The sequence below is a fragment of the Scardinius erythrophthalmus genome (assembly GCF_964197995.2).
Source record: "Scardinius erythrophthalmus genome assembly, chromosome: 15".
Classification (NCBI taxonomy): Eukaryota; Metazoa; Chordata; class Actinopteri; order Cypriniformes; family Leuciscidae; genus Scardinius; species Scardinius erythrophthalmus.
The window spans coordinates 18,016,177-18,043,158 of record NC_138235.1 but is presented as its reverse complement, the minus strand read 5'-3'; the positions used below and the strand labels follow the sequence as shown (position 1 = coordinate 18,043,158).

The following is a 26,982-nucleotide window of genomic DNA, read 5'->3' as shown; positions in this document are numbered from 1 at the left end:
AGAATCCCAATTTTTTTTTATTCAGGTGTCACTATTGTCCTGTGCATTGGGTTACCAGGACCCTAATGCTTGTTAACCTTTTATCTTATGTCTTGGAGTATCGCAATAATATCGTATCGTGATATGTATCGAATCGTACCCATGAGGGTATCGTTACACCCCTATGAATCACTGAACTTTTAAACTTGCCTTTAAACAGTTCTGTATCATCCAAAGATCGTCCTTAACCACTGTTTCACTTTCCAACTAACTGCAAGTTCCTGTAACAGTAGGATTGCTAAACTGGCAACTCATTGGAAAAGCAGTTGTAAAATGATGAGTAAACCATCATTTTGGGGTTTTACCAGTGCTTGAAACATTATTTTAAATAAACCTTTGCTTCTTTTAGCTACTTTGGTTACAAAACCTGTTGTAAAAAAACATATCAATAATTTTACAGTACATTATATTTATAAACTATGGAAGCTTTCTGCCACAGAATAAAAAAAATCCATTTCCATTCACTCCACCCCCTCCCTTCTGGGCTCCTTCCAAAAAATCTGAATTATAAAAAGTCACAAATTATGTTTTTTGATTGTGAATTTATACCCCACAATTCTGACTTTTTAATCTCGCAGTTCCAAGTTTATATTTCACAATTCTGAAAAAAAAGTCCAAACTGCGAAACTCAGATTTGCAAGATTAAAAAGTCTCAATTACCTTTTTTTATTTTTTTATTGTGTGGCAGAAACAAGCTTCCTTAATAAATTGTTCTGCGTTAGTGTTTGCCGAATGTAAATGAAAATATTATGTAGATATAAATGTTCTAAAATAAAAGCAAGATACAGTATTTTCACACGATTTCACATGATTTTTTTTATTTAACAGGTTGTGTATAGTATTTGATCATTCATTCTATAAAATGTATATGCCATTTTTAATTTAAAATTGTATTTATTTGCAGTCTGTTTCAGCACTGGCTTGTTCATCAGATTTCTTTTTAAATATTAACTGGTAATTTCACCTGCCCCTTTTAATGTTTTTTTTTTCTGTGCCAGTTTGTAAAGACTTATGTACATAGTTTAGACAACTGGGCTTTCTCAGTATGTCCAGCATGTCCCAGTCTGCTCGTCTTGAAACTGGGGTTTTGGTTTAGTGGAAATTGTGTGCTTTGCATTATTCATACAATTCTTAAACATCTTATCAGAGACCCACAGTGTGTCAGTTATGGAGACGCACTGTATTTTACAACATGCTACCAAAACCGAAATGTTTCAACAACTGTAATTGTTTGAGATGTTAGATGAAATATACTTTTGCCTGAGAAATTGTAATTGTAGCAAAGAATGTGCTAATGGTTTTCTGTATTTCAATGACATTCCATCCATGAACAAAAACATCTGATTTTCCAAGATGTGACATCTTGCATAACATTTCATCTTTGTCTTTGAATATTACAGTTATTTGAGGCCAGCTACGAAAGTGCTTTGGCTTTTTATAAGTTAAAGGGATATTCTGGATTAAATAAAAATTCTGACAGCCTCTATGACAGGGCTGTAAAATTGATTAATCACGATCATGTTTACATAATATATGTGTGTGTATATTTATATAATATATTTTTCTGTGTGTATATATACATATATGTATAAACATATACAAAATAACAACAAAATATCTGAGTTACTTTTTCAAATAAGTAACGCAAGTTCCTATGTTTTCCCATGTATTGACTGACTGCTCTCCTGTCCCTAAGTTGATTTCTTTGATGAATATGAAGTTTAAAAGAAAATCATTCTGCATTCTTGCAGAAAAAAATATGAATTTCTTTAAAAAAAAAAAAAAAAAAAAACTTTAAAGGTTGTTTAAATACCTAGAAACCTCTAGAAGAAAGCCAGTGCTATTATTTTGTAATATGTCTTGCAGCTGTATATGTTTTGAAATAGATTAATATAGTCTATATCACAATAATACACCTGTTATATGGTTTCGTTTCTGAAAAACTGGATCAAAAGTGGATCCAGTTCTAATATCATAACTGAGAAAACATTTCAAACCTGTAGTCTTTTGCATATTCATCAACTAACGACTATGGTAAGGTTTCACTATAGGGACTTGACTATAATGTATTGATTATTTCAACAGAGCTCAATCACAGTCCTTTTTCAGGTGCCTGTACTTAACACAGTCCCAGCATGCCTCTTGTTTTCATCCATGCTCCGGTGCACAAGTGGAGCTTTTTAAAAAACAAGGGCAAGATAATTGCTTTTAGGCATAAAGGGAATTTTTGATCCTCTTGTGGCAATCTTTCACAGACAATTAAGCATGTTGTCTTGATGATGGACAGCCTCTGCGGCAGGAGCTATCAAGTTCATTCTAGAAGCAGCCGACAGGAGCAATTTTCTCTCTCAAAAGTCTGGTCCTCAGATGCATGATGCAAGCTTTTCAATGATAGATAATCTTTGTTTAATGGGACATACTTAGACAACTAAATACAATAATGGTGAGGTGTATTAGAAGGAGAGATTATAGATCCATGATCTATACACACTGCTCTGTTAATGGTGTAAACAGTAAGTGTTTACTGTGAGAGTGCTGTTGACTGAGAAATTCTAGTGTGATCTGACAGTAATGAATTACTGCTCACTGAACTTCAGTATGTGATGTATTTCTGTGTGAAATAGTGTATATATATATTACAATGGAGCCAAGTGATTGGAGCAAGATTCATTTATGAAAGATTATGAAAACAGCTTTTCTTTGCAATGCTGTGTGCTGATGAATTGTTCAAAATTATCATGTTGTAAGCAGGGTTGTGCGCCATTCAGAATTGAGTTGAGAATTTCTCAAAATGAATCGAAGTAGCAAACAAGATAGAAAACGGCACTTCAAATGTGAATTAATATTAATCTAAAAATGATATGAAATAAGCTAAATTTTAAGTTTAGCTTTAAGTTTAGTCAGGGGCAAGTCAGACTTTAAACATCGGCTTGAACAAAGTTATTGACAGAGATAATTATATTTTGGGTTTTTGTGCTCTGTATGATTTTTTTGTGTGTTTTTGTGTCTTACTCTCACCAAGGCTGCATTTATTTGATCAAAAATACAGTAATATTGTAAAATTTTGTTAGAAAATGTATATATTTCAATATATTTTAAGTTGATTCTTCAGCGTAATTACTGCAGTCTTCAGTGTCACGTGCAGTGTTGGGGGTAACACATTACAAGTAATGCAAGTTATGTATCAGATTACTTTTTTGCAAGTAGCTAGTACTTTAGTATTCCTCAAAATGAATAAAAACCGTGAAATGCAAACTCGTAATATTACGCAAACCTGCAATAATGAAATGTTACATAACACAAATATCCTTTATGTATTTAATCTCACTTTATTAGCCAATGTCTTTGCTGCTGACCTTTTGGTGATCCAATCCAATTTCTTTTAAAGGGATACTCCACTTTCACCCTCATGTTGCTTCAAACCTGTATGAATTTCTTTCTTCTGCTGAACAGAAAGGAAGATATTTAGAAGAATGTCAGTAACCAGACAGTTTTTGGTACCATTGACTTCCATAGTATATTTTTTTCCTACTATGGAAGTCAATGGTACCAAAAACTGTCTTGTTACTGACATTCTTCTAAATATTTCTGTTCAGCAGAAGAAAGAAATTCATACAGGTTTGAAATAACGTGAGGGTGAGTAAATGATGACAGAATTTTCATTTTAAAGTGGAATATCACTTTAATGCTGAAGAGCATATACATAATACATAGACGCCCTATTGGCCGCTGGATCGTACGTCAACGGCGCCGCCATATTGCAGAGGGCAACTTTCCTATAACTCTCATAACGGGAATTGAGAAAAATGCCTGCTTCGTGTAGTGCTTAGGGCTGTACAAATCGCCGCACAAAAAAAAAAAAACATCTCTCAGGGAATTACCTTTCACAAGCAAGGGCTGCCAACTCTCACGCATTGAGCGTGAGACTCACGCAATTGACACTTTTCACACGCTCTCACGCCACACATCCATTTTCTCACGCACAGAAAAATTGCGGAGCAAAGAGGTACTTTTAATATTAAACTAATTCTCAGCTCTTAGATTTCGTCAATTTTATTACGAAATTCAGACAAAAATACGTTTGGCGCTTGTAAATGTGACGTGACAGATCGCTGAGCGCCTCAGTTCAAGTGCACGTGAACCGATCATCTGTTACTTTTTTATTTAAAGATGCAGTACAACTTACCGAAAGTATATAATATCGACCAATTGGTGTTTTTCAACCACGGAAAAAGGTCAGTATAACAGCAGGGGAACAATCATGTCACATAACGTTACATTTACCTCAGGAAAGCCATTTAATGACCATAGCATGTTAACTGAATAGAAAAAAAATAGCTAGAGAGGAGATTTTGCTGAGCACTCTATTACATATTTATTATATTTTTACTTATGTCATTAAATAATTGTTATTATAACAAAAACTACATTATATTTAATTTAATTTGTTATTTTTAACCTTTAATAATACCATCAGATTGGGCCCTCTAAATAAAATTTAAAATAAACATGTATCCAAATTAGTCAATATTGAATCAAAATCGGAATCAAATCACAAGAATGGAATTGAAATCTTGAAATTTTTGTCAAGCAATAATAAAAACTGTATCCTACCAGTCATTGTACAATGTAAACATTGTAACATGTTGTCACTAAACTTCATAAAATTCTATTTAGTTACCAAATGTTTTGACAATCACAATTACACTGTGATGCAATATTTGTTTTGACATATCATTTGACTATATATTTTTTAAACCGACTTTTATGACAAGTACTCGTTCCGGGTAGGTAGGCTAGGCTACTAGTCACTATTTCATTTACTATTTTTATTATTGTCTATATTATTCTGCAATTGATATTACATTGTATTTGCTGTTATTGTTATTACAATATTAGGCCTATACCACTTGTGATTATCAATCTATAGTTATGCTGTTAAATCACTATTTAACTTTTTATCGTCCATACACTGTAATTGATATTTCATATTCTAATGCTATTATTATTGTATTATACATAAACTATATGCTATTATCAATGATATTATTAAATGATCAGACAAGGAAGTCAGACAAGATCCATAAGGCTGAAGAAACTCTAAACAGACGATGCCACAAGCGTGGATACTCAGATGAAGATCAAAACTCGGCGTGGAATCACAGACCAGGATGCTGGTTGATGTCAACTCTAGACCGGTAATCCAACACAGTGTGGAAACTCAGATGAGAATGCAGGAATCAATCTCAGCATGGAAACTCTGACGAGGTAACTGGCAACGAGAACATTACATGAATAACGAACCGACAACACACAGTTCACACGCCAGCTAGATAAAGGCAACTGACTAGCAACATCTGTGAATTCTGATTAGAGTGATCAGCTGTTGTTACTAGGCAACGCACCACATACCCACAAACACACGGATCCATAAATCGTGACATTACCATAAAGGATCCATCAGTTATCTTTGTTATTGCTAAAATCGGGTCAAAAACAGAAAATGCTTTTTCCACAATAAGAAACTTTATTTCATTTAATGTGAAAATTAAATTATATCTCAGTATGGGGGTCTTCACAATATTCTTATCCAAGAATAAAAAGCCAAATACATGACAAGCCTGAGCTTTGACAATTCCTTATTAAAAAAATATTTTATAAGTCTAACTATCGAGATTTTAAATAACTAGAGATGGAACTTTTTGTACACCACGTACAAACCACTGAAATCGGTTGATAAATGTAAACGTTATTTTTGTTTTTATTCGGATGAACCGCAGCTCACCCATTTACTTGCATTTGTTTACAGCGCAGTCTTGCCCTCAGCAATATGGCGGACGCGTTGATGTATCGCAGAGTGTTGTTCTTCTGCAATCCAGAATGGCAGCACAGCTGAATGGTTTGTTTGAGCTGCGCCCTCCACTGTACAGGCGTGAAAATTGATTTATTTGTGCATTTGCACTTTTGATGTGAAAAGGCCTTTACATTTGCCAAAAACAGAACTTTAGTTGTTGTTGTTATTAAAAACACTTACACAATTAGTTACTTTTTAAAGGAGTAACGCAGTATTGTAACTCATTACTTTTAAAAGTAACTTTCCCCAGTACTGCATGATCCTTCAGAAATCACTCTTATGCTGATTTTGTGCGCAAAAAACATTCTTTATTATTATCAGTTGAAAACAGTTGTTCTGCTTAATCATTTTGTAGAAACCTTGATACATTTTTTTCTTGAATAGAAAGTTCAAAAGAAAAGCGTTTATTTGAAAAATATTTTTTTGTAACATTCTAAATTTTACTGTCACTTTAGATCAATTGAATGCATCCTTGAGTAAAATGCATCCTTGTTCATTTCTTTAAAATAAAAATCTTGCTGACCCCAAACTTTTAAACGGTAGGCTAGTAAATAGTTGTGAGATGAGGCCAATTCAATAGGGTATATGTCGAACGCCGCATTACGAAACCGGAAAACAGAACGCATCGCTTCCGGTTCAGGTCTTTTGTATAAGCTTCATGCATTTTTTTACTGTTTTACTCAAGATAACTTAAAAGGAGCGAGCAAAGATGATCATAACCATTGTCCCTCGCATGTGAAGATCGATATTTAAAAGTAAAAAAAAAAAAAAATCTTCACACTAACGTTTAGATATTTAAATAGAATAAAAAGCTAATAACAAAGTGAGATAGGTAGGTTAGCTGATTACCTTAAAATTCCATAGATATCGGCGTCAGTTCATACGGCTGTTAACACTTTCTATGACAAGCGGATGCGATGAGACCAGGTTTCCGGTTTCGTCATGCGACGTTCGACATATACCCTATTCAAATTCAAACTCATGAATCGAAAGTGAGCCAGTTGTTCAGTTATTAAATTTGCCAATAACCCTGCATTAAGATGTACAAAAACTCAGACTTGAGTTTAAGAACTCAAAAAAATATCTGTTTTGAATTTTTTTGGTCAGATGTTTTCGCATTTTGGGAAACACTCTGACTTAATCTGCAGTCAAGTCAAGTTTGCTTGTGATGTCTTTCTGTGCCAAATGCGTCCATTGACTGATTGCCAAATTAATCTTTTATAGGTCAACAGTGCATTATTCTAAAAAAAAAAAAAAATCAAACAATGAATAGTCTGTACACTGTGATATAAAAGTTCAAGTTGTACTTTCATGCTCATAAGACCCGTTGAAAGGTTCTGCTTATCAGTTCTTTTTGATTATTAGTTGGCAAGTGTTTGGACGGCTGTCTCAAGGAGAGAGGCTGGCTCCAAACCTGAAGATGTCCATTCCAACCACTAAGGCAGTGAGTCAAACTGCATTACGTTTGGTTAGAGGGTTTTGACCACACATACCAGAGTCTGGAGCCATGTCTTAGCATTTTGATAACACTTTAGTAATGGAAAAATCTGTCACAGCTCTTCATAGGAGCATTTAGAGGTTGATTCAATATTCCTACGCTATAAATTGTTCCTTTCTGAGCTTTTGAGGACATGCAGGTTGTTTTCCCCACATTTTCCCTGACCAGAGCACCAGAACCACAACCTCAAACCTGGACAGGACAGCATAAGAAGTTCATCCCTTCTGGGATCTTTCCCTATTTGGGGCTGAGCTGTCAGGATAAAGACTGCACGCCATATCCTGGCCGTAACGATACTGTCCCACTCAGAGGCAATTACCCTCCACGCCAACATTCCACTTAGAATCCAACCATGCTTAGAGAAGCTCTGGGCTGAGGACTCTGGACCAGCGCCACAGAACACGGAGGTTTTTCACCACACTTTGTGTTTGCTTCTCACATCTCCCAAGGAGAGATGAAGGATAAAAACGTTCAAGCCCAGGCTGTCGGCATGGCTGGATTCATAGGTAATCCTTTCTCTATGTGTAAAGGGTTCTGCTGATCCATGGATGAAGTACATTTCATCCCCTTGAGATTTACTTTGCTTTGAAGAGATGGCAGATTGGTTTTTATAGATAATTGTCCATTTGGAGAAGGAGCGTTTTGATGCCAGATTTTATGAACTGAAAGGTCGAATCACACAGCTGCGGAACATTATCTTTCTACCACGGTCAACATGTCCTGTCTTGGTCAACTCACTTAACAACCACTTGCACACTCACATAAAGTCAGTGCCCACCAAAGTCCAAAGCCAAACACAATAATGGGCCTAGGATGTTATGCAGAGGGTCAGGGCCCTCTAGGTGGCCTCAGTACTTCCAAGTGGCTGAAAGAAGGCTTAAAATTATTTAAAGTTAAATGAAACATTTTAATATGTTAAAAGTAAAAAAATCTAACAATTAAACACAGAATAGGATTTATATCGAACATTAGACTTACATTAACAAACATGAAAACATGTCTCATCACATCCGCTAGTCAGACAAAAGTGCTAGGCCTAATGCCCGGTATGATTTTGGGCTGTCCCAGACGAAAGAAGACCAATCGTGGTGATTTCCGTGGCCGTGGCTCCTAAACAGTGGTCTTAGAGACGGCCGTTCAGTCTTGCGACCAAAGATAGCCTGCGATAATTTTCTGACAGTGTCAGAAATTTAGCATGATCATCTCAAAGTGTGTCTAATGGTGTATTGATTAACGCAACATTACGCTAAAACTTAAAACTACTTACCTCAAGCTCCATTTGCAAAATTTGCCATGCCAAGTTGGCCTTTTTTCCACATTTACATTTAGTCATTTAGCAGACGCTTTTATCCAAAGCGACTTACAAATTAGGACTAAATTAAGCGGGTCATCATGATTTTTTTCCCTAGTCTATATTCTCCTCTTTTTTCAGTGCACATTAAAACCACAACTGCCAAAGTGCGATTCATCTGGCTCTATTTGTTTATCACAAGCGCATGCTGCTAATGACGTTTTATTCAGCTACTAACTTGCGTTGTTGCAATTTGTAAAAACCTATTGTGATACAATAGGTGTCATCATCGTGCAGTCTACATACATGTTGTACCAAAGTTTATTACATCCATGTCGTACAGTGATTTGTAATAATCTTATAGGATTGCCGAAATCGAACAGTCCGCAGGCAAAAGCAGTATGAATGGATGGCAACATCTATGGATTAGATGCTAAAATGTTAATCAGCTAACCTGGCTAGTTATTTTTTTCAAACTATAGCGTTTTATTCAATAATATCCGAATGTTAGTAAGAATAAGAAAAATAATAATAATAATTAAAAAAGAAGTTTAGATAGCCTATCAATCAGCATGTGCTGGGCATCGGTTATGGCCATCTTTAGTAGCTCATTTGATATCGAGTAAAACAGCTTTATATTTAACGAAGCACATGAAAAAGATCTGAACCGGAAGCGATGCAACCGTTTTACAGAATATATGGAGGTTTGTTGCGCATATAACTCCCCATACTGGAGTAAAAAAGGTTGAATCACTGATATAGGCTAGATCATCTGACTGCTGCCTTTATTCTGCTCGACATGTTTATTTCTGTCAGATATTAAGAAAAAAATACGCTGGTTGAAAAGAAAGTGTTGTCAGATTACGTTTGTTTAGACACATTTTTAAGCTTCATGCTTCTGTTCACGTGAAGATTGTGTTTCCTTGTGGATCATTTTATCAAAATGATGCTACCCCCTAGTGTACATTCATGATGTTTACACCAAGGCGCAAATATTTCCAGCATCATAAAATTAATTTCTAACTTCATTCATTTGTCTTCCTCGTCTATGTATTATTCTTTCATGAGATAATCAAACATAATTTAGCCTATCTTGCTTATTCCAAAAGCAAATCCAAGATCTGTAATATTTGTGAGAGTGTTGTTGGGGGGGTTGTTCAATTTATAATGTATAGATGCGTCATTGACGGATATGCAGTCCGCCATATTGGAACGATCAAAGCCTGCAACATCATAATTTATTTATTTTATATGTCTATGGTTTGCAACCGTAGTTAGACTCATAGTCGATTGCAGATAATGTATGAATATCTGCAGTCGACTTCAACAGATGATTTTGCTAAACTAACACAATACAACAAAGGCTAACAACATTACAAGTTACAATAGTAAAAGTAAAAACATTAAAAGTAACAAATAAAACAAATAAAAACACAAACCAACACATTCTCACATGTAAAAGGTTAAACCATTTCTTCGGGAATTTAAATCTCTGTCTGTGATTTCACAACCAGAAGCTGCACCACGTTGTGGCATCTGTGAGTGACGATAAGCAAACCGTTCCAAGATGGCGGACGCGCCGACATGTCTTGAGGAGTGATTCCCCCCTTCGCTCTCAGAACGTCACTGCGGAATACTGCGAGGCGATTGGTCCGCGGTGGTTCCTATGGCAACACATAGACTACAGTTCTAGTCTCACGCTGGTAAGGTTCCGCTGTTATGAGATGGTTAGTTTCTGACATGTCCAAGAATAAGGTAAGCCGGTGACGTTTGAAACAAAAATATATAATGAATCACGTGAAATTGTGTGCTATACAAGAACCTATGGAAGCTTGTTTCCGCCACTGAATAAAACATTTTAAAAGATAATTGCGACTTTTTATCTCACAATTGCGAGTTTACATCTCGCAATTCTGACTTTATTTCTCAGAATTGCGAGATATAAAGTCAGAATTGCGAGATATAAAGTCAGAATTGCGTGATATAAAGTCAGAATTCTGAGATATAAAGTCAGAATTGCGATATATAAAGTCAGAATTCTGAGATATAAAGTCAGAATTGCGTGATATAAAGTCAGAATTCTGAGATATAAAGTCAGAATTGCGAGATATAAAGTCGCAATTGCGTCTTATAAAGTCAGAATTCTGACTTTTTTTCTCGCAATTGCGACTTTATATCACGCAATTCTGACTTTATATCTCAGAATTCTGACTTTATATCACGCAATTCTGACTTTATAACACATAATTGCGAGTTTATATCTCGCAATTCTGACATCTTTTCTCGGAATTGTGAGATATAAAGTCCAATTCTAAGGGGGGGGGAAAGACGGACTTTTTTTTTTTTTTTTACAGAATAGTTTATATCTCACAATTCTGACTTTATAACACGCAATTGCGACTTTATATCATGCAATTCTGACTTTATATCTCCCAATTGCGTGATATAAAGTCAGAATTCTGAGATATAAAGTCAGAATTCTGAGATATAAAGTCGCAATTGCGAGAAAAAAAGTCAGAATTCTGACTTTATAAGACGCAATTGCGACTTTATATCTCGCAATTCTGACTTTATATCTCAGAATTCTGACTTTATAACGCGCAATTGTGACTTTAAAACACGCAATTGCGACTTTATTTCACGCAATTCTGACTTTATATCTCACAATTCTGAGAAATAAAGTCAGAATTGCGAGATGTAAACTCGCAATTGTGAGATAAAAAGTCGCAATTATCTTTTTTTAATTATTATTTTGTGGCGGAAACAAGCTTCCATAAGAACCATTTCTGCACACTCTCTTTAAAATTAGCTCTGCATTACAAAACTGTGTCACGCTCCAGCTCTAATAAGGTTTGCTGTAAAATAAAAACTTACTTTAAACAGCAGACAGCTGGACATAAAGGTGCCTACAGTTCCCAGAGGAAAAAGGAAGGGTAAGTCTGTTAGCTTTTGCTTTCTAATACAATGACATTAATTCATTTAAATGTCTAGATAGGCATACTTTACACCACCGCTCTACGGTTTGAGTTCAGTGCGATTTTATTTTTTTAAAGAAAATTATACTTTTATTCAGCAAGGACACGTTAAATTGATCAAAAGTGGCAGCAAATACATTTATAATGTTACAAAAGATTTACATTGCAAACAAATGCCGTTCAAAGAATCCTAAAAATGTATCAGGGCTTCAACAAAAATATGAATCAGCACAGAAACCAGAACTGATTTCAACATTGACAATAATAAGAAATATTTATTGTGCATCAAATCAGCACATTAGACTGATTTCTGTATCACGTGACTCTGAAGACTGAAGACAAAAATTCAGCTTTGCATAAAAATCTGTCATCATTTTGGGTGACCTTTCCCTTTAATAAATTACATTTTAAAACATTTTCAAACAGATAACATTTATTTTAAATTGTAATAAAATTTGACAATGTTACTGTATTTTGGACTAAATAAATGCAATCTTGATGAGCATAAGAGGCTTTAAAAAAAAAAAAAAAAAACTTACTTAGCCTAATCTTTTAGTGGAGATGCTTGTACAAACTGCATTTTTTATATTTTCTCTGAAGTTCAAACTGTTGTCTGTGTATGTACATGTGTATGAATACAAGGTAGTTGAACAATCCAATGTGGTTCATTTTCAGGGAGGTAAGGAGTTGTATACGGTACAGATGTGGCCTGACCAACACCATTCAGGATGTCCTAAACCAGAGACCAGGCTGGGTAGAGGTGAAAGAGTAAGTGCTGGGCTTTTACTGTGTGTGTTTTCGAACCCTACGGTATGCACAGTATCATCTTTGCACCATGCATCAATGTCTCCCCATACAGAGAAGGCGATTGGGACTTTAACTGGTGTGATGTTGGATGGCTGAGAGAGAACTTCGATCACTCGTACATGGAGGAACACGTGCGGATATGTCACTTTCGCAACCACTACGAGGTCAGTATTATGAAATTACATTGTATAATACATTGACTGACCTGCAGAATATTGTGTATATTACAATCGAATGAAGGTGAACAGACAATAATCATGATTTATTTATATTTTTTTCTTTAGCTGACTCGTAAGAACCTGATGGTAAAAAACCTGAAGAGGTATAGAAAAAATTTAGAGCGGGAGGCTGGGCGTTTAGAGGCAGCCAAATGTGACTTTTTCCCACGGACGTTTGAGCTGCCCAGTGAGTATCACATATTTGTGGAAGAGTTTAAGAGAAGCCCGGGGAGCACCTGGATCATGAAGCCTGTGAGTGTTTGTAGCAGTACGATACTACCAAACTGATCATCAACAGGTTGTTACAATAACTTCCCATCACAGGTGGCACGATCGCAAGGGAAAGGAATATTTCTCTTTCGGAAACTCAAAGATATCATAGATTGGAGGAAGGTAATACACATTTGACAGCACCGAATCTTAAATCTTACATTTTCCCAAACATGTAAATTCTTTCATTAGTGTTGTGTAACAGTGCTGCTGTTGGTTTTAGGATGGGAACCGCTCTGAAGAACAGAGAGATGAGGCTCAAGTTGAGAGCTATGTCGCTCAGCGCTACATTGAGAATCCCTACCTCATAGCTGGTACGTCTAATACATTTTTAAGGCCAATTCACACTGCACCGACAGATGCAGACAGATGACACTTCGTCAGGTTTTGTCGGATCAGTCTGTTACCCTGTTGTCCTCTGTCAGAGCTTGTTTTCACAGATTGATCGTTGAATCCATGCTTATTGAGACATGGAATGTCGTACTGTAATCTGGTGACTCGGTATCTGTCAGTGCAGTGTGAATTGGCCCTTTGCTTCAGTACTTTATTGTCTTTATTTGATTTATTTGAACCTTTATTATTATAATTGCTGAATGTATTTTTACCTCTACCACCAGGGAGAAAATTTGACTTGAGAGTCTATGTGCTCGTAACATCAGTAAGTGAGCGTTTTTTTAATTGCAATTTTTATTTCATAAATATGCACAGTGCTAATTTTTCGTTGATAAAGTACTTTCTTCCGCTGCAGTGAGAAACATGTTTAAAAAATGCATTATTTTTGCAATTGCGCATGAAATTTAAGAGATAGTTCACCAAAAAATGTAAATTCTGTCATCATTTACTCACCCTCAAGTTGTTCCAAACCTGTATGAATTTCTTTCTTCTGTTGAACACAAAAGAATGTCTGTAACCACACAGTTGATGGACCCCATTGACTTCCCCCATACTATGGAAGTCAATGGGGCTCATTAACTGTTTGGTTAACCATATTCTTAAAAATATCTTATATTTTATGCTAAAAGAAATTCATACAGGTTTGGAACAACTTGAGGGTGAGTAAATGAAAACTATCTTTTTAAGGTGCATTCACGCCATGTTGAAATTACCGCAATTATGAGATTCCGACTTGTAAAAAGCTGAGTTTCTACACCAAATTTATTTATTTGTTTTCCAGCGTACCTGATGTCCCATTAAAAATCTAGGCTATAAGTTTGCAAATGCATAATTAATGCATTATTATAACATAAATTGTTACTTCTTGTATTGTTTTTGATTGTTATTTACTTAAATTAGCCTATACAGATTCATTTTGGGCATTCCAGTGTTGCCATATAAACTATATAACTATAAGGATGTGAATAGCTCCAAGTACGATGTCCTGGTTGTCATTTAGTGATTACGTAATTAATTATGACATAGCTGGACTTTTTTTTTTTTTTTTTTTTTTTGACTTTACATCACTGTTGACACACAAATGAATGTTGCATTTTTAAAACAAGACAGGCAATATAATGAATGCAATTTTGTTTTTGGCAGTATATTCCATTGAAGGCCTGGCTGTATCGTGATGGTTTTGCTCGATTTTCCAACACCAGGTTCTCTCTCAGCAGCATAGATGATCAGTGTATCCTTTGCTATATATTTCTGAACTACAATCTATTTGAATTTTACGCCCCATCGTACATAAACAGACATGGAATTCGCTTGTTTATCACCTTTAACCTTGATGTACACAGACGTTCATCTCACCAATGTTGCAGTGCAAAAAACTGCTCCTGATTATGATCCTGAGAAGGTATGTTGAAAGTACACTATTATGTTCATTAAAATATACTTTATTAAAAAGCAGTAATCGCTGACTTTTACTCTCTCCTAGGGTTGTAAGTGGCAGATGCAACAGCTGCGCTGTTATCTGACTGCTAAGCATGGTTTCGAGACAGTGCAGACTCTGTTTAAAGAAATTGACAACATATTTATTCGCAGCTTGCTTAGTGTTCAGAAGACCATCATCAATGACAAACACTGTTTTGAGTTGTACGGATATGACATACTACTGGACCAGGATTTAAAGCCGTGAGAATGCTTTATTTTGGACTTCATGTTGCTTATCAGAACTGTATGAATGTAGGAATACCTTGTAAAAGTGTAAAAATGACAGCAGTTTGCCATCATGCAGGTGGCTGATCGAAGTGAACGCTTCACCCTCCCTCACAGCCAGCAGTCAGGAGGACTATGAGCTGAAATACAGACTGCTGGAGGACACCTTGCACATTGTAGACATGGAGGGCCGGTACGATTTGACATTTTACAAACTGACATAAAATTACATGGAAGAGAGTGGAGGATTGTCTATGTTGACATTGTTGTCCAAAACATTCTATTATGCTTAGTCTGACAGGCAAGGAGAAGAGGGTTGGCGGATTTGACCTAATGTGGAACGATGGACCTGTCTACACCGATGTCGGTCTAGAGGCCATGGGTTGCTCTTGCCTCGTGGCAAATACACACCTTGGTTAGTGTCTTTTACTACCTAATTGGAGATCTTGGCCTATAGTGCACTCAATGAGCCTGTTTCTGTCCATAGTTGAGCTTTTTAGACACACTCTTAGGCATTTGTGAATTACATCCAGTTCAACAAGAAGTATATTCATTAACAATGCATGCATGATACTTTCTAAAAATAGGGTATCAAATAGCGCTTTAAAGTCTCCAATAAGTGGTTGGTCAAAGCATTAGTTGCACCAAAAATGAAATTCTGTCATCATTGTCTCACCTTCAGGTTGTTCCAAAACTGTATGACTGTATTCTTCTGTGGAACATATTTTGTATATACAATGGAAGTCGATGATCACCAAAACTGTTTGGTTACCAACATATGTTCTTTTGTGTTCAGGTTTGTAATGACATGACGGGAAATAAATGCAGACATTTTGTTAATTTTTTTTTTTTTTTCAGGAGCTCAGGAATTCTATTAAATGAGCTTTATTTGACCAAAATCTGGTACCGTTTTAACCCCTGTGTGATTTTGTCATTGTCAACAAAATATTAATGTTGTTTAAATGTTGTTTAAAAAGATGTCATTGGTAACAGGGTTGCAAATAACATATTACTACTACTCTTCATGCTATATGCTGTTAAACATCTACGTTTTCTCTCTTATGAACATGGGATTTGCATCTTTATTGTTTAAACAAATAATGAAACGCCTATTTGTGGAAAGCATCACATCACATACAGCATTTACTAATGTCTCCTGCAATAAGTACAAATGCTTTTTGCTCATTTTGTTTTTACAGGCTGTGTGAATGATCGCCAGAAACAGCTTCAACAGCTTCTAAAGCCTTTCCCAGGACAGAAGAGAACATGACATGCAGATGACATCTAATCAGTGTGACAAATTATGCATGACATCCCACAAATACCTACAATGCTTATAAGATTCACCTAAGGATTCAGATGAGTGTAAATATGAGCATTTAAATACCCAGATGGCAAAGCCACTGAACATTTTCATTTACTTGCTGAAAATTACATGGTCTGTCATTGTTTACCGTTTTATAATGAGTTTAATGAAATTTCAATGACGGTATCAATCTCTGCATTCAAATAAATACTGTAGACAGAGGCTCTGATGATGTAATGAAAATGGTTTATTTTGTATCTCTAAAAATAGCTGCATTCAACTCTACCAACAAGTTTCAGCAAAATAAAAGCACAATCTGACAATGATAGGACAAAAGTAGATTTTTGTGTATGTGTTTTTTTTTTTTTTTGCCTGATAAGGGAACTTTACAGTACATAACATCAAAAATGAAATGGTGCTACATACAGTACATCAAGTATGGAAATGTGGTACTACGTACTGTATGGCCTCAACCTGTACCAACTTTCAAGTCATATGCATTACACATATAAAACTACAAAACCACTACCATCATTGTTCCTTAAAAAAATAAACAAAACATGCTATATTTAGAGAACATGAAGTTCAATGTAATCACCTGAAAAGTTCTCAAGAAGTAAACAAACATAGATAACCTTGACCTTATTATCTTAATAGTTCCGTCTCCATCAACACAAACTGCACCACAAAACCACCATCATCAATCCTAACATCACAATTCAACTACATCTAACTCACTGAAAGGCTAATGTCTTCCAAAACATTCAAAGATAAATAATGCATTACACAAAACATTCTTATTTAACTAAAATTTCAAACCATTATAATAAACATACATTTAATAAATAACAAGAAAAGAAGTCCCTGTAAATAGCACTTTACAAAAATACAGTCGTTACAAAACATTCATTATTCATCTCAAAAATATACATTCTTTGACCAGTAGTGCTCACTACACAAAATGCCACACACTGACATTCTTAGTCGTACCTCCCTCAAATAAGAGATATGTACTGTACATGCACACTGGATTTAACTACGTTAACTTCATTTTATAGAGGATTTGTGCGTACAGTAAGCAAAGATAACCTGCTTTTATGTACTTAAGCAGATAAAATAAATATATCTTGAAGGAATGCACATTGAAATATACTAAAATGATGAAAAGGCATGATTTCTAAAGAGAAGGATACATTATTAAGGGTGCGGTCACATTTACCGTTTCAACAGAAATCCATGCGATTTCACCTGAGGCCAAACGGGTTCAAGTTATCATTGACCAACAGAAAGCAGAAAGCAACACAATGGCCAATCAGAGGTGTTTAAAGGATTAGTTCACCTCAAAATGAAAATGTCCTGACAATTTACTCACCCCAAAGCCATCCAAGATGTTCATGTCTTTCTTTCTTCAGTGGGAAAAAGTTTTTTGAGGAAAAAATCTCAGGATTTTTCTCCACACAATGGACTTCAATGGCAACCAAGATGTTGAAGTCCAAATCAATGCAGTTTCAAAGGGCTCTGAAGTGCTTCAAAGGGCTCTGCATGATCACAGCTGAGGAATAGGGTCTTATCCGTGTCATAAAAAAATAAAATAAAAAAAAATTATATTTTCTATACTTTTTAACCACAATTGTTCGTCTTGTGCTGGTCTGCGACGCGCCACGTGTTACGTCATCACGTTGGATAGGTTGGAATTTTTTTTAAATAATAATAATAATATATTATTGATTTGGACTTCAAAATCTTGGTTGCCATTGAAGTCCATTGTGTGGAGAAAAATCCTGAAATGTTTTCCTCAAAAAACTTAATTTCTTTTCCACTGAAGAAAGAAAGACACTAACTATTTGGATGGCATCGGGGTGAGTAAATTGTCAGGAATTTTTTTGTCAGGAAATTGTCGGTACTGTTGCCAACACTACTGCCAATAGACAATGGACCTTTTTCCCACCAAATTTTGCTAATCTGACCGCACCTTTATCCTTTCTACATATAACTACTTTTAACTGCCGTGATATTAGAATTGTTTAATTAGCTCGTCTTCACAATATGCAAAATGGAAATGTTTTTGAGGTAACTTAAAATAGGCGTGAAAGCAGCACTAACTATTTGGCGTACTGAGCATTTTTCACTTTGCCATTAGTCTTGGTAGCTGATGGCACTTTTGCATCGCAGCTGTCGGCGACCATTCTTTTAGTGCCAGATCTTAATCGTGCTTCACCTGTTCTTGGACAATCCTTAACTATTTTTTTCCCTGGACCACCACCTTCCCGCTTTATAGCGGCAGGAACTCGCCTATCAACCCCTTCACATTTCGCTCCAGGTGGATCTTTCTGTTTCTCTGCCTCATTTGACCTCACAGTCTTTCCTTTCTTGACCAAAGAATGTGATTTGACATTCGAGTTAAGTTCATGAGATGCCCTGCGCACGTTCCCCACGGCCTGCATGTGGTTCTGCTGAGCCTTTGCTGCTTGAGGACTGACCAGGTGCTGGTTTTTCGATGTGGTGCGGTTTTCGGAGGTGGAGGCCCGGCTTTCACTGCTGCTTCTCTTTTGGGAGTTGGCCGGAGGAGCTTTGCGTTCTAAAAGGGGACTGAGGCGGGAATGGCGCTGGTAGGCATACGATGAGCATGTGCCGTTGCAGAGTGGGTAACGGATATGGCAGTGAGGGCAAACTAGGCGAGAAAGCTGGGTGGATGATGGGCTGCTCATTGAAGAAAAGAAGCCCCGCTGACCCTGCCGAAAGCTTTTCGGAGAGCTGAGGCGTGTCGGAGGAGCAGTGTGAGGCCTGGTCCGGTTGCTGTTTGCTAGGACACTGGTGGCCTGAGCTTTTGTTCGGATGATGGGCACGACGTGCTGCCCACTCTCAGCCTGAATGGTTTGTATCTGGTGCCACTCCAGCTGGAGGAGGCGCTCCAGATACTTCTCTAGCTGCCCTACGGGTTTTGGCCGGGGAGCCCTCTTACCCTCCGTGTTGAGGAAGATGGCGAGCTGCCTCAGGCTCCAGGTATTGAATGGAGGTGGCAGGAAGTCTGGGTAGCTGTAGCTGACATCATCGTCCTCCAATGACCTGGGTCCAGGGATGTGGGGATGCAGGTCCATGGAGGTGATCACCTCTGCTCGGAGGTTAAGCTGAGGAGGAGTGCAGGGAGAAGGGAGCACTGGGAGCCTCTCGGAGTCAGACAGGTCACTGGCGCTGTCCGTGTCGTCCTCCTGGTGCTCCAAAAGGCGGAGTGACTCCAGATCAGGGACGTGATTCTTCAGGGTGAAATGCTGCAGCACTGGCTGAGGAGCCAAGGGTAGCGAGAGAGCACGACGGCTCTTCTCCAAGGCCACGTGGCTCAGTTCCATCTCTCTACAGCACTGAGGCTCCAGCTGAATTTTCTGCCTTTCCTGTCCACGCTCAGGACATGACAGTTTGGGACGTGAAGGCCTCATGTCTGATTCTCCCTGTGTGCTACAGAAATAGTTCAAGTGAGATATTTTATTAATTTATTAGGGCTGGGTTGACAATATTGATTTTTGTACTTCAATGAAATGATGATTCTTAAATCCCCAAGAATGATCTTTTAGTCTGTACTGTTTTCCGATGATGCATGAATCAAATTTCATTATCTGTAGTGTGCCTCCCATACAATAAGCTTGGTGATATGTTATTGTTGATATTCCAATCCTATCAATTCATAAAAAAAAAAAAAAAAAAAATACTGTTTATGTACTCAAGTGGCACGTGAACTTATCATCAGAGGTGGAGGTAACGCATTACAAGAAAAATGAGTTACGTAATCAGATTACTTTTTTTCATGTAACTAGTAAAGTAATGCATTTCTTTTAAATTTACAACAAAATATCGTTTTTAGTTACTTTTTCAAAATAGTTACTTGCTCATATAAGTAATCAAGTTAGATTGTTTTGTTTTCCCATTTATTTACTGACAGCTCTCCTGTCTGTATGTTGAGAGAAATCGGGAGCAAGTGTAAACATGATGGTTATTGATTGTAGTGCCAGACTAAATGTGAGCAGGCATTTACTCTACATATTATCTCCTTTGCACAAAAAGATTCAGTATTCCACAAAATGAATAAAAACAGTCAAATGCAAACTCAGAATATTACGCAAACCTGCAATAATTATTTTAAATGATGTACTTTATGTATTTAATCTCACTTTATTAAACAATGTCTTTGCTGCTGACCTTCATTTGTAAAACAAACAAGCAAACACAGGTTAGAAAAAGTAACACGAAAAGAAACGCAAAGCATTACTTTCCATAAAAAGTAACTAAGTAACAGAATTAGTTACTTTTTTAGGGAGTAACACAATATTGTAATGCATTACCTTTAAAAGTAATTTTGCTTATCATCGCTTCCTCTTTACTACTTGTTATAACACCAAATAAAAATGAGTGAACATTAGAAAGTATGTTGAAAGAAAAGGTACAACTTTCAGTAAAATCTCTCAGTGAGTGTTTAAACTGCCAAAAGATGTTAAAAACAGCTTGTAAACAATATATCACATAATTTTACGTTTACCTCAGGAAAGCCATTCAATGATCTACAAAAAATTACTCTAGAGAGGCACATTTTAGTAAATATAAGCACTATATTACATGTTCATAATATGTTTACTTAACTTGTTAGAGATGTCTTATTTAATGCATGTTTAAATAAATCTGTCAGGAAAACAAGTTATGACAGCCACAGTTTAAATGGTTATATTTCAGTAGAAACATCATTTAAAGGTGCAGTGTGTGATTTTTAGCGGCATCTAGTGGTGAGGTTACAAATTGCAACCAACAGAAGTTACGCTGGCCGACAGGAAAAGATGTCGTCGTCTGAAGCCGCGTTTCCATTACCCTTCAAATTGTGCAAATTGAAATTGCGAATTGAAAATACGCCCAATGGAAACACGTCAATTTCGCAAAAACTCCCATTTATCGCAAAAAAGTTTTTACGCTCGCATGAGGTGGTTTTTCAGGCAATTCGAAAAAGGAATATTTCGCAAAACTGCAATGGAAAAAGTTTTTGCGCATTTACAGGTCACCTGACTTAGAAGGCGCGGTGCGTTTGGACAGAATATGAGACAGAGTTCTTTATTAAATTCACAAAAGAATGACAGGAATACTGGATTCTAAACCTCAAAGAAATGCCACAATCAAGACCTCAGAGCAGAAATGAGTGAGAAAAACCCAGAAACACCTCATATACAGCTCACAGTAAGGGTCTTTCCTTGCCATCAATGCTTGAATAACACGCCTACGTTTCCTTCCATTAATAATAATAATAATGTCTAGTCTGGTATGTACGTGGCTGTGATATATATATAAACCTACCAACGTCCGTTGCCATGATTTTTGGAATGACTTATCGCGAGAGGAAAAATGACGTTTTAGTCGCAAAACATCGGTTAATCAATGGAAACGCCGTCATTTCGCAATAGTTTTTTATCGATATTTAGAAGAAAAAGAAAAAAAAACTTAATTATTCAGTAAAACGATATGTTATTGCGAATATTATTGTTTCTTGTTCATTATTGTGTCAGTGTTTTATTCACTGACTTTAGCTAGCTTCTTTGTAAGAAGAACAACATAGTGACGAAACGCGCTATGTAGTAGTTTGTCCGTTTAGGGCTACAGTAGAAACGCAAATGGCGCAAAATGGCTATTTCAGTGTAAGGGGAGCCGCGGTGTATGTAGATAGAAAGGCTCGTTTTGAGGCAATAAAAACATAACGGTTCATTATGTAAGGTCTTTATACACCACTGAAAACATAGTTATGTATATGATATTGCATTTCTGTCAGCAGATCCTCCAAAATATTACACAATGCACCTTTAAGGGTGTGTGTTTGTAAACAACTGTGTTTGTATCAGTGTGTTGCTTATTATACCTAAAAATAAAATAGCAATTGAATTTAATAGTTTGGACTCTGTTGTTAATTTGAACCTTTAATAGTATAGTAATGTACCACTCAGTTTCCTACATGGTTTAGTTTTTATCTTACAATTTTTTTTTTAACCTGATATAGAACCAAATTAATCATTATCAAGTCAAATTACACAGAGATTGAAATTAAATCGAATTGATTTGTGAAATCTGTGTCAATACTCAGCCCTAATATTTATAGCACAGCACTTGATCCTGATCAGTTAATCAGAGCATTCTGAAGTGAAATATCCATTTGCTTCATTTTAATACTCTTCATTGTTATCTATATAATAAATTCCATATGCTAAGTAAACTCACCCACGCAACTTGCAAGTGCTGCCAGTTGGACTCTTAGCTTTCTTTGGTTTAATGCCATTTTGGACCTGGGGGAAATCATGAAAACATATTCAAAATGCTGCAAACAGAAATAAATACGTTTGATGAATCTTAATGTTGCATAATGTGTAACTTACAATTTCGGCTTTAGGCAGAGGATCCTTCTCCTGGCCTGGATGCAAGGACACAGTTTTTTTGAGAGGTTTCTTATTCTGGTTGACGTATCCTCCTCTCTTATTATTGCTGCAAATAAAGCACATATTCTTAGTGAAATATATATATATATATATATTTATTTCTGTTTGTTTGATTTTAATAAATTGCTCTAATCAAACTGACCTGGCAACAATCCCAGTGTTTTCTGCATTTTTCATTCTAACCTTCTCCTTGTCTGGCACCTTCTTCAGTGTCGCAGACGCAGTTCGTTCCTGCAGGATGGGACCCATCGCATCAACACTATGAAGTGAACAGTCGCAGTTTCCAAGCTCTCAGCTGTGCCCCAAAATGGCCCATTTGTGAGCGCATACACGCTCTGTGCGACAGAAGAGCATCATTGCAGATATGAAGCGAAATAACAGCGTCACAGCTTATATTTTCCAGTTTGCCAAGAATTAGACCAATCTATTAAACTGGGTCGAACAAACTAATTTTGAACAGGGCAATAATCACCTTTGCATCTTGTTTATAAAATTCTCATCATCTTTCATTGAGCGAAACGCGTTGAAATCGCCGTTACTGTGCATCACTACAGCTCGATCAGACTTGTTTACCTGCTGCTTTGTATGTTCAAGCATCGTTGTCGTCGTGATCCTACGACTAGCATGATGGGAATTGAAGTTTATAACTGAAATAGGAGGAGCGGGATAATTTCACCGCTGCCTGTTACGGTTACTCATAAAACACGGCAAAAAAAAAAAAAAAAAAATACACGTAGGTGCATGTATCAAGAGGCATGCTTTTGTGGTTGTGTAAATTCGCAAGAATCACCGTTTTATTAAAATGACCAGCAGTGTTGCCAGATCAACGGTAAACATCCTGATCTGAAAAAAAAAAAAAAGAAAAGAAAAAAACTACTCGCAAAAAATAATAAAAAGTATAGTGAGCCCTGTTTATTTCTGACTGGGTCTAAATACATCAAAAACATACCTCAAATTCAATATGAAATCCAAATTGATTTTTTTTTTTAATGGAATATTGTGGTATTTATCATTCCGTCTTTAATGGACCCTTGTGATGACGCGTTTAACGTCATCAGCATCATAAATCCTGCAAAGTGTTTCATAATTTCATTTCATTTTTAAATGTATGTACATTTTTAACACTATATTTATTATTATATTACCTTTGCATCAAATTAAAAAAAAAAAAAAAAACTACTGTGGTGTGGAGTTTTTCTTTTGCTATTTGAGCAAATGGGAACACACAAATATATATTTAATGTAGTCTCTCATTCACCGCGTTTACCTAGCCTATTTATGTCTACTAAATATAAAATGTGTCATTGTTTTGGAGCACAGTAGCTAACAGTAGATAACAATATTATTAACATATTCATACTAAAATCCAAAAAGCTTCAATTTTGATTCATGGGGACTTTAAAAAGCCAAAAGCAGGTTATAATCGGCGGACATGGCAACCCTGAGACCCACAGCATTTCCCGAGTACAGCTGACGCAGTTGCCACGCCCCCTGCATTTCACGTCACACCCCTACCAGCTTTGCGCAGTTTGCATGAAATGCATCATCGTATGTGAGTGAAAACACGTAGTACACTTCACCTTTGCACAAAGTTTGTGTAAAGCTCCTCCACAATATGAACGCTTGGTTTATCAAAATAGCGTCGGAGTATCTTCAGATGCGTCGTAACCCAAACACGTCGGATTTTACTGGTGAGACAATATGAAACCACGAATTTGAACTTCTTCTTTTGCTTGAATTTTTATACAGAACCAAAGTCATTGACTATATACGTTTGCACTGACACTGTACCATTTTAAAAGATATTAAATGTATCTTGGATAAAAGTGAGCTGAGATTAAAGCAACTATAGTAAGCAAGCCTACCATGTTTTCATAGCTGCACAGTATTATGCCAGACGTGCTTCTTTGAACTTACTCGAATATTTAACAAGTATTATATATAACCTAGAATATTTCTCATTTTCAGGTCTCTCTAAGTCCTCTGTGCAAGGTGCACTGGAAGGGAACTATTTCTAATAAACATGGCCTGGTCTTTGGGATATTGCCATAAAGACACACCCCTCGAAGAGATGAATGCTGACCTATTTTCTACCACTGTATCAGGTTGCTCAAAACAAAGTTCCACACCGATTTCCCAGGGCATGTCCCACTCAAAAACAGACAGTGGGAGGAGGCCAGTTAAAATCCGTCCACCTAGCCCGAGAACGACTCCAAGGCAAACTGTAGGCCGCAGCCTATCATGTGAACCCCCAACCAAATCCATCATCCAGAGGCGGACTCAGTCCCTTCCATCTCCATCAGAGAGAAGGAAGCTTAGTCGCAGAGCCAGCGTCCGGTTTGTGGACTCTTTGGGATTGGAACTGGAAAATGTCAAGGTTTTCAAAAGCGGCGAGGACCCATTTGTCCCAGAGCATGTTCTCTTCCGACTGTTAATGAATTCTGAGCTGGCCTCGAGTAAGAGGATGGAGATATCCCTACCATATTTGAAACCCATGTTCTCTGTCCAGCCAGGCGAATGCTCAAACTTCACGGATCGTCTGTGTTCTCAGCAAGTATGTCTAGAGCGGGTTTTGTGCTATGAGCCTGGCATTATAGGGATCGTTCAAGTTGTGAATTTGGCGTTTGAGAAGGAAGTGAGTGTTCGCTATTCCTTTACAAACTGGAAGAGTTGCTCAGAAACCAAGGCTTACTGGGTTGCAAGCAAATCTATTTCAAATGGGCCCTGCTGTGACGCGTTTCGATTTCATCTTCCCGTTCCTCCATTTATCCTTCACCCTGGGGCTGTGCTGGAGTTTGCGGTCTGTTATAAAGTAATGGGGACTCAGTTTTGGGATAACAATGGTGGGCAGAATTACAAATTAACCTGTCAGAGTTACAACCTGCCTGTGCCGAAGGAATGTGAAGACAGCATGATACACTTTATCTGAGGACACTGAAAGTTAGATGGAACTTTTTTTAGAGCACTGTTTTCACTTTTTCATTTTACTTGCAACCACCAGCATTTTCACCTTGTGATATACATAGCTGAGCTTCTGGAGGTCTTGCCATAGCACATTTCCTTTGTGAATAATATGTTGAAATATGAGATTTTTAACTAAGAACTGTTTAACTGGACTGTAGCACTGAGAGTATTACTGTATGATGACTTTATAATGCAATATAGATTCAAAAAGTGCCTTTACTATGTATATTTTTTTACATTTCAGATTTGCACTTGTTTGTGTAAGGATTTTATTGTCACTATGTGGTACATTTGCCTACTTGTGTATGTTGTAAACACAGATGTTGATGGAATAAATTATAAGGATGTGTTCAGTGGAGATGGGGAATACCACTTGTTTTAAAGAACTGGTTAAAAATATTCAGTGATTCTCTTATCACGTTGTCCTTTAACTTCCAATAAAGCCATATTTAGACACAATATTGTGCTTTTAAGTATGTTTTTTTTTTTAATTATTATTGTAACTTCAGTTTGTTGCTGCCACCAACATTCAGTTCATAAAAACAAACTAATTTACAATAATTGACATTTGGGTCATTGACAAATAAATCTTAAAAAAAGGTGTTTTTTTAACAATCTTTTAAAAACTGATGTAATGCATATTTTTGAGTCATGAAAAATGTGCTAAACAAGTTTCAGTTGTTAACATTTCAAAGTGTTTAAATTCATTTTTGTGACGTTTTATTTTAGTCGATACAACCAAATGAAATAATTGTTTGTATATACTGTAGTTGTACCACCTGACATTGAAAGTGTACCAACCTACCCACATACTTGAAATTAGCAGTTTTACCAGAATCTGTGAGAGATCTACTTTTCACTCCGCCACAAGATCAGTAGAGCTCCTCTGGATAATGCATTATCATCTTTACTGTTATAACCTTGTCAATTCATAATAAAAGAGCCATGTTTGCAGTTGTGCCACCCTGATATTTGAAAATATATAAATTGATGGACAAAAGTTTTTCAATTATCTCAACAGCTTTAAACCTACTCATATTTATTTAAAAAAAAAATGTTTATAAGAAAAGTTTCAAACCTAAAATGTGCTAAATACCATAGTATTTAGTTTAAATTTGATTAAGACACCATTTTAAATAGTTTAGTCGGTTCGTTTGTTCGGATAAGATAACAAAACATAAAATAATTTGTATTATTTTAATGTACTA

The 26,982-nt window shown here is 36.4% G+C and overlaps 3 protein-coding genes across 5 annotated transcripts; 2 read left to right on the top strand and 1 right to left on the bottom strand.

Annotated features, from left to right (window-relative positions):
* Nucleotides 1–10,422: 10,422 nt before the first annotated feature.
* Nucleotides 10,423–16,319, top strand: ttll9 (tubulin tyrosine ligase-like family, member 9; the record flags this gene model as incomplete). Its single annotated transcript, XM_081385928.1, has 14 exons — nt 10,423–10,437; nt 11,566–11,615; nt 12,333–12,425; nt 12,517–12,628; nt 12,749–12,934; nt 13,007–13,075; nt 13,176–13,266; nt 13,570–13,610; nt 14,489–14,576; nt 14,689–14,747; nt 14,829–15,025; nt 15,129–15,242; nt 15,343–15,464; nt 16,249–16,319. The coding sequence occupies 14 exons, from the start codon at nt 10,423–10,425 to the stop codon at nt 16,317–16,319; spliced, it is 1,308 nt and encodes a 435-aa protein (XP_081242054.1).
* Nucleotides 16,320–16,582: 263 nt separating this feature from the next.
* fam217ba (family with sequence similarity 217 member Ba) lies at nt 16,583–23,425 on the bottom strand. Of its 2 annotated transcripts, none has more exons than XM_081386321.1 (5): nt 23,283–23,425; nt 22,953–23,145; nt 22,751–22,856; nt 22,596–22,660; nt 16,583–19,808 (listed from the first exon to the last, which is right to left on the bottom strand). In XM_081386321.1, the coding sequence occupies exons 2-5, from the start codon at nt 23,057–23,059 to the stop codon at nt 18,458–18,460; spliced, it is 1,629 nt and encodes a 542-aa protein (XP_081242447.1). In that variant the 5' UTR covers nt 23,060–23,145; nt 23,283–23,425; the 3' UTR covers nt 16,583–18,457. The 2 variants fall into 2 exon arrangements, with proteins under 2 accessions (XP_081242447.1, XP_081242448.1); XM_081386322.1 differs by having other exon boundaries at nt 18,326–19,808; nt 22,953–23,041; nt 23,283–23,368.
* An 847-nt stretch (nt 23,426–24,272) lies between these two features.
* ppp1r3da (protein phosphatase 1, regulatory subunit 3Da) lies at nt 24,273–26,721 on the top strand. 2 transcript variants are annotated; one of them, XM_081386361.1, is made up of 2 exons: nt 24,273–24,362; nt 24,779–26,721. In XM_081386361.1, the coding sequence occupies exon 2, from the start codon at nt 24,834–24,836 to the stop codon at nt 25,737–25,739; it is 906 nt and encodes a 301-aa protein (XP_081242487.1). In that variant the 5' UTR covers nt 24,273–24,362; nt 24,779–24,833; the 3' UTR covers nt 25,740–26,721. The 2 variants fall into 2 exon arrangements, with proteins under 2 accessions (XP_081242487.1, XP_081242486.1); XM_081386360.1 differs by lacking the exon at nt 24,273–24,362 and adding an exon at nt 24,367–24,501.
* The last annotated feature ends 261 nt before the right edge of the window (nt 26,722–26,982 follow it).

Coding starts and splice junctions, on each gene's coding strand:
- fam217ba (XM_081386321.1), bottom strand. CDS start 23,059: ATGGGTCCCATCCTGCAGGAACGAACTGCGTCTGCGACACTGAAGAAG. Junction 22,857..22,952: donor AACACTGGGATTGTTGCCAG/GTCAGTTTGATT, acceptor CTTTATTTGCAG/CAATAATAAGAGAGGAGGAT. Junction 22,661..22,750: donor CTCTGCCTAAAGCCGAAATT/GTAAGTTACACA, acceptor GATTTCCCCCAG/GTCCAAAATGGCATTAAACC.
- ppp1r3da (XM_081386361.1), top strand. CDS start 24,834: ATGGCCTGGTCTTTGGGATATTGCCATAAAGACACACCCCTCGAAGAG.